Source organism: Fukomys damarensis, unplaced genomic scaffold, assembly GCF_012274545.1.
Source record: "Fukomys damarensis isolate Sample0158 unplaced genomic scaffold, DMR_v1.0_HiC HiC_scaffold_2, whole genome shotgun sequence".
Lineage (NCBI taxonomy): Eukaryota > Metazoa > Chordata > Mammalia > Rodentia > Bathyergidae > Fukomys > Fukomys damarensis.
Genome location: NW_022900914.1, coordinates 25,901,465 through 25,909,313, shown reverse-complemented (window position 1 = coordinate 25,909,313; position 7,849 = coordinate 25,901,465). Strand labels below are relative to the sequence as shown.

The 7,849-nt window shown below is 37.5% G+C and overlaps 1 protein-coding gene across 1 annotated transcript in view; it reads left to right on the top strand.

Moving 5' to 3' along the window:
• Calm2 (calmodulin 2) overlaps window positions 1-7,849 on the top strand; it is a 15,978-nt gene that overhangs the window by 1,203 nt on the left and 6,926 nt on the right. Inside the window, exon 2 of the mRNA XM_010615791.3 lies at window positions 4,449-4,479. Within this exon, the coding sequence (XP_010614093.1) occupies window positions 4,449-4,479 (31 nt within the window). The remainder of the gene's footprint in view (window positions 1-4,448; window positions 4,480-7,849) is intronic.

The window sequence follows — 7,849 nt, the reverse complement described above, 5'->3', positions numbered from 1 at the left end:
GGGACTGCAGAGGCCGCCGCTGAGCCGGCCTGCGGGAGGGGTGGGGGCCGCGGCAGCTTCCCACCCCCCTCGGGACACCTCATTTTTCCTTGGAGTCCATCTGGGCGGTCTTCCACCATCTAACAAATGTTAAAAACAAAAAACTTTGTAATGTAACTGGCTTTGTCATTGAAGGAATTGAGCTTTAAGCGTGAATTCGGCCGCATCCTCGAAATACACGTCTTGTTAGGGAAAGCAGTCGACTCCAGCTGGGGTACGAAAGGCGTTTTCCATTCGCCACTAAGCTAGAGCAAGCTCCGGAGTGACTGCTGTCCTGGTGTGAGTCGGTCTTGTCTTCCTGTACCAGTTGGATGGTTGCCTTTGAAAGGGGCCGCGTGCGCTCTTTCCCTCTCAGTACTCACATGCGGTGTTACAGAACCATTGCCATACACACCATTCCCTTGGAAGTGACTATTTCCTTGAAGTTGCCAACTGATCTTAACGTACAATGGTTGTTTGGGGAGGACGGGAAATTTTAGAAAGTAATTTTCTGTCAATACTGGAGACTCTTCTTTCCTCTAAAAGAAGTTAACGAGGACTGTAATTTTCAGTACTTTGTGATACCTTCTGCCAAGTAATTACCGAGATGGGTGTGTCCTGGAGGCAAGGTGACATCTTAAACTGCAGTTGAGAATCCTTGCCAAGCGAAACCAGCCTGCAAGGGTGTGGGGAGAGTTCACTTGGATAAAACTAGCATTCATTTAGATGTGATGGATTCTTTCCATCTTCCTATTTGAAATTACTTTATCCTGAATTTGAATATACTGGCCGAATTTGGATTTTAAGGCAGAACTGGACGTACATTATAAGCGTTGTAAGCAACATTCCAATTTGTGTAAATTTTAAATTGCCGAATAAAGGATAAATTTTTCCTAATCCGTCTTCATTGAATCAAGAGCTCAGATTTGTATAAACGGGTTTGTGGACCTTTGCCAGTGATAAGCTTTTGTACTTAGCATTTGTCGTTAATGCATGTTAGATTAATTTTTTGGTACCAGGGATCGAACTCACGTCCTTGAGCTTATGCGGCAGGTAGCGGAACCACTGAGCTAAATCCCCGGCTGTATTAAAATTTTTTAAGGGATAGTTTTTTTCATAAAAATTGGAAAAGAAAGACATTTTCCTAGCCAAATAATAATTAGGCTATGTTTCTTTACCTTCAAAGTAGTGCAGGACATAAACCAAAACTACCAAATTGATAGACACCATTAATTAGTTTGACAGTCACCCTCACATAACTGCATAAAGGACTTTCAGATTTTAAGTTGGGGTTACATTGGGTTAAAGGTCAAAACTTTTGTATGTAATATGTAAGGTTGCTCATAAAGTCCTTGAATATAGTTATTCAAAGAGCGGTTACTTCTAGAAAACCGGGGTGGTAAGTAAAAGATAGAGGTAGAAAACACTTCAGTGACTAGCACGCATTAAACTCCAAGATGTTTCTTTTAGACTCAGAAAATCACATAATTTTGGCTCTTATCACAATACAGAAAATTCTAGCTTCACTTAGTATTTAGGTCTTTAGTTAAGGTAATTTTTGTGGTCATTTTGTTTCATTGTTTTCTGTTTTATTTCATGATGCAGTAAGTGCTGTACTGTAAGAATTAAGATACCTTTATCAAAAATTATTTCAGGAGAATGAAAAGAAATAATTTAGTTTCTAATTGTAGGGGGAAAATCCATACACAAGGCGTTTTTTTTTTCTCTAACATTTTGGTGGAATGAACAGATTGGAGTGGATGAAGAATAGCAATTTGTGTTGCTTTCAAGTGCATGGACTCAAACATTTATTCAGATAAGAACTTGAGATTTTTAAAACCATTTCATCACATAAACTGTTACTACATAGGAATGTTTAATAGGTACATAATGCATTAATTTCAGGTCTCACTCCTGTAGTGTAAGTGTTCCTCAATATTTACAAATAACCCGTGGTTCCCCAAAATGCTGATTCTAGTTGAGTAGGTTAGAGTAGAACTTGAGTATACTAATGTATGGGAGCCCTCTGGAGTGGCAAGAGCAGCAGGAAGAATTCTAGAAATAAAGTAAGAACTAATTCTCTCTCTAGTGAATTAGTTTTCCCTTTACTGAGATAAACAGGTGTTAATGAGCTTGTGTTTTCCCAAAAGTATTCTTGTAAAAATGGGGGGTCACTTTCTATAGAAGAAACAAATTTGCCTGTAGTTGAAGTTGAGTAGTAGAATAGTCTTATGTTCTTGTTCTTTGGATGTCTTAATTTGAATGTTACTGGAAAAGTTACATTTCTGAACCTTATGAGGTAAGTTGTACATACAAAAAACATCTCAGAACTTCCAGGCAAAATGAGAACTTTCAGGTTATGTGAGCAACGTAGTCTCTTGTACTTGAATTTCATTCTTAGAGGTTCATTTTCGTAATGTTCTAAGATTGTGCTTGCCTAGAGATAAAAGAGTTGGACAAGTTGGCATGAGGTCCTGAAATTTTGACTTGTTTTCTAAAATCCTTGTTACTGTTTGTATAACTGAATCTTCTCCACATCTTCCCCCAACGTGTTGAGAGAACAAACCCGTCTCTTCCTGTATGTACACAGCACTCTTTCCTTTAGCTTTCAGACATAGAACAGCAGTGCCTGCCACATGTTTAGTTTAACACTGTTTCACCTGCCATGTGTATCCCTAGGTTGAACCTTGTTTGTGCATAGTTTTCTCTGTTTAAGAGAAGTTAACATGGAACGTGGTAGGTTTTCCAAAAAAGGCTTCATAATGTGGTTTATTTCTACTTCTGTGGAAATAGGGCTGGTAAGGTTTATACTTAACATTGTAGATTCTTTGATTTGTAGGTACCATTAAGTGGCCCTTTAGGCTAGCCCTTTACTTGGTTTCTCACTCTGCCCAACAACCCTTGCAAGGATGTGAGGGCTATCTGGCTGTGACATCTGTCATGCCATTGGTGGCCAGGGTTGATGTAGCTCCCTCACCGTCTGTCCTGAAGCTGCACACTCGAAGCTGTGCAGTGGGTTGAGGAGTATACAAGTAGCTGCAGTCCCCTGCTAGAGCGTCCAAACAAGCTCTCAAGATCCAACAACCCCTGCAAGTTAGGTATTGTTATTTTTGTGTTACAGATGAAGTTGGCTGTGAGACGATGAGTAACATTTCCAAGGTCACACAGCTATTAAGTGGCAGAGCTGGGATACCAGCTCAGCTATGACTTAGTTAGAACACCATGCTTTTCCCCCTACTGTGCCACGTTGCCCTTATTTCAGAAATGAAGTCCTACAAAATGCAGTCAGACTTGAAGTAAATTCTCTGATTGTAAGTTTGACTCATGGGGAAAATTGTGTTTGATTGACTTTACACCAAATATTTCTTAGTGGAGGATTGGGACTTGTAGAGGGGTAAAAATAATTTGTATCTTGGAAACTTCTGCATTTGAACTTCAGTTTTAAATTACCAGCTCTGGGGCTTTTTAAAAAAATAGAAACAAATTCAGTTTACATTATGGTCAAATCACAATTTCGAAGTGGTGAAAAAATCTTAGTGCTTTTTCGCATTCTTTTCATGCTGTGCCTAGAGAAAATGTGAAGCTATTTCACATTAAGATTTCCTAGGTGTATGTTTTTTTAAAAAGTGAAACCAGATTGTTTTTCTTCTAATAAAGTGAGTGGATTAAACGTGGTACACTTGACTCCAGCTTGGTGAGGGTTTAGGAGGCATTTTCTTGGCAATCCCACTTAGTATCACATAAACAGTTGTTTCTATGGATGTATATGTACTGTTAAGCAGTGAAGCCCCCAAAGATGAGGGCCAAAAGGAACCTGCCTATTTTGCAAAAATCTTTTACATTGTCATGCTCTGAATTTAAAACTTAAAGATACGAGTTGAATGGGTCATGACATTTTATTGCTTAATCTTGGCTCTGTTAATTTTTCTTCTAACTTGCCCAAATATAAGCCTAATTTTTTTTAAACCAACTAGCCTCCATGTGCTATAAAAATATCACAAGCTGTGAGCTTACTTTGAGGTTTTAAATATCAAGAGAAAATGGATGGATGGACTTAAAATTTGGTAAATACTGTAGAGTTCAGATGTTCAAAACCCTGGATTTTCTGTATTTGCCTGCCAAGTGAGTAGTAGTGAAAAAGCTGGTTTTCTTTTCTCCCTTCCTCTTAGGTTTAGGAAATCAACTGCCATGTCAAAATGAAGTGTTTAACCATTTGTGGGAGATGTTTTCATTTTGGCTTTCTTAAATATTAGCTTTCATTCAGTGGCAGTTTTGGTTTATATCTGCTACAGGAGGTTAAATTTTGGTATTTTTGAAAAAGGAAAGTTTTTATTTGATTCTGTGAACCCTTGCCAGTATTAAAACTTGGTTTTATAACTCTTGTCCACATGCTCCTAAATCACTAATCTGTCTTTTTGATCTCTTTGTAGGCTGACCAACTGACTGAAGAGCAGATTGCAGGTGAGAAATATTCTGTAAATTGTACTCCTTGGATTTTAATATAAATTGAATAGCCAGACTGAAAGTAAGATACATGTATTAAATAACTGAATTTGATGTGTGTCATAGTGGTTACAAATGGATATAATGTATCAGTGATACAACCTGCTTTGGCAAATGAGACTGCAAACTTGGCTATGAAAGATGCTGGGGCAACTGTAATTAAAGACATGTATTTTAGTCTCATGTCATATTTGAGAGTATGGTGTTATTTTTTTTTTAGTTTTGAAGACTGCCTTATAAAACATGAATTCTGAAGGCTGAATTATATTCTAGTATATGTGTGTACACCATTTTGCATACATTGTCATTCTTCAAACATCTGAGTTCCACGTTTTGGCTTTTGTGAATAATGCAGCTATGAACATGAGTATATAAATATTTCTTTCTTTGAAACCGTGTTTTGAGTTATTTGGGGTACATATCCTGAGGTAGGTTTCCTGGATTATATGGAATTTCTGGGGTTTTTTTGTGTGTGGTTTTTTGCAGAGCCATCATTCTATTCTATAGTGGCTGTGCCAATTTACATTTCCACCAGCAGTCACAGTGATTTTAGTAAGGTCATTATGCTACATGAAATAAGTACGATTTTTCTTTTTTGGATTTTTTCGGTTTTGCGTTTTTGTTTTTTTGGTATTGGGGATTGAACTTGGGTCCTTGTGCTTTCAAGGCAGGTGGCAGAACCACTGAGCTAAATCCTCAGCCCCTATGTGTTTTTGTTTTATGAAACAGAGTGTTACTGTGCAGTTCAGGCTGGCCTTGAGCTTATTTTATAGCCCAGGATGGCCTTGAACCTTGAAGTCCTCCTGCCTCAGACTCCCAAAGTGCTGGAATTACAGGCATGCGCCACCACCCACATCCTATGCTAAGTGAAATAAGTCAGTCACAAAAGACAAATGTTTTATATTTCCAGATATATGAGGTATAGAGTAGATGAAAATCACAGAAACAAAACAGTGGTAGTTGGCAGAGGCTGCAATGAAGAGTGTAGAATAGGAGTTGTTAATGCCTACAAAGTGTCAGTTTTACAAGACCAAAATAAGTTATGTAAAATGGATAGTAGTGATAGTTATGTAACAATATGAATATTTTTATGCCACGTATTATTCACTTAGAAATTATTGCTGGGTATGGTGGCACATGTCTGTAATCCCAGCACTTGGTAGGCTGAGGCAGGAGCATTGCCATGAGTTCAAGGCCAGCCTGGCTATATAGTAGGACCCTGCCTTAAAAAAAAGGAAAGAAATTATTAATATGGTAAGTTTATTTTGCCATAAAATTTGGGAAAAGCGTCAATTATGTGTTTGTTAATAGTAATATAACTTCCTACAGAGGGCCAAGTGAACAACTTGAAATGTTCAGTCAGAAAATGAACATGAATTTACACTGACTTAAATTAAGCTAGTATTTTAGGCTTCAAATTGTATGTACAGTTTGATATCCCTAATCTGAAATGCTCTAAGATCCAAAACTGAGTGCTGACCTGACACCATCTGTGTAAAATTCCACACCTGACTTTGTGATAGGTGGCCGTGAAAATACTCAGATGCACTAACTAGTGTATGAAATTACCTTCAGGTAAGGTATGTAGGAAATGTAAATGAATTTTGTTTTTGCACTTGGGTCCCATCCTCAAGATGTCTCAATTATGTATGTACAGATATTTGAGATCTAAAAGACTTTTTGGTTTCAAGCATTTCAAATAAATACTTAGTCCGTGTAGTCAGTTGGGCAATAACTGTTAACTGAAAATCATTGGTAACTGTTGAATGAAACTTTTCATATATATTGTCTCTTTTGGTTTGCTATGGAAATTTGTAATATTACATAAAGTCTGATAAGGCTGTCTTTATGTGGTACCATATAAACATTAATGCTTATGATTTTATCTTGGTATAATGAGATGCCAGAATGCTTTTCAAGACTTCTTTTGCTTCCATTACCTTATTTATTTATTTATTTATTTGTTTGTTTGTTTGTTTGTTTATTTATTTATTGGTAACAGAATCGAACTCATGACCTTGTACTTGCAAGGCAGGTGTGGTGTCACTGAGCTAAATCCCTGGCCCTCCGTTAGACTTGTATTATCACAAGCACTGAGCAATTTAACTGCCTGTTTTTGAATGAGAAGTTTGTTAAAAGCTCAAGAAGCACTCAGATGTTTTTGAGGCCTAATTGTAACTCATCTGCATTGCTCATTTAAAGCAAGTCTTTCTCCCCCATTAATACACAGAAACTTGGGGGCTAGTCTACTCAAATACTCATCACCAAACACTATTAAATGATTACGTAATAAGTTATTAAAATTAAGGACCAAATTTAAACGGTTTTATTTTTACTACTTATTGTATAATTTGAGTTTAACTTCAGATATACTTTTTTTTGGTACTGGAGATTGCACTTAGGACCTTTCTCTTGCAAGGCAGGCTTCGAGCCACTGAGCTATATCCCTGACGCTGGATATACTTTCTAGTGTTGGTAAATCATGTGTTTTGAGTGTGTTAAAACATTTAAGCACAGACTGTTTAGTTACATTATTTTACTTATTTTTTGGAGTGTTAGAGATCAGCCCAGGGTCTCACATGTTATAGCTGTGCTACTTTATTCATTTGTTACTGGGATTTGAATGCAGAGTTCCCATGAGTGAGGCAGGTACTGTGCCACTGAACTACAATTCCAGCCTTTTTATTTTAAGACAGGGTCTTGCTTAAATTGCTCTGACTAATCTTAAAGTTTAGTAATGGTCCCGCTTCAACCTTCCCAGTAGCTGGGATTATAGTTGTACACTCATGCATATCCTATTCCGTTTTTTATACCATTTAAAATGTATCAGTAAAATACATTCTGATAATAGTTGTATTTCCTTAAGGAACTAGTTTGGACTATTGAATGGTTTGTCTTTAAGTTCTGATGTTTTGTAGTATACTTAACCTTAAATGTCTCAGTTATTCCAACCAAGTGCTTGTCCCTTTGCACACAACACAGAGTAATCACTTTAGGGTAGAAAAAAATACTGCTCAAGATGACTCTTGGTGTTTTGAGACAAGGTCTCACTATGTAGTTGAAGCTGGCCTGTGGACTATGTAGCTCAGGCTGGCCTTGAACTCATGCTGATTATCCTGCCTCAGCCTCCTGAGTGCTGGGATTACAGGTGTGTACCAGTATGCCCAGTTTAATTTGTCAGTTGTTTGTTTGTTTGTTTATGGTACCAGGGATTGAACTCAGGACCTTGTGAGGCAGGTAACAGAATCACTGAGTTGAATCTCTGGCCCTTAATTTGTCTTTTTAAGAAACATTTCGTGTCTTACCTGTGAAAGATCCTCTTCAATGA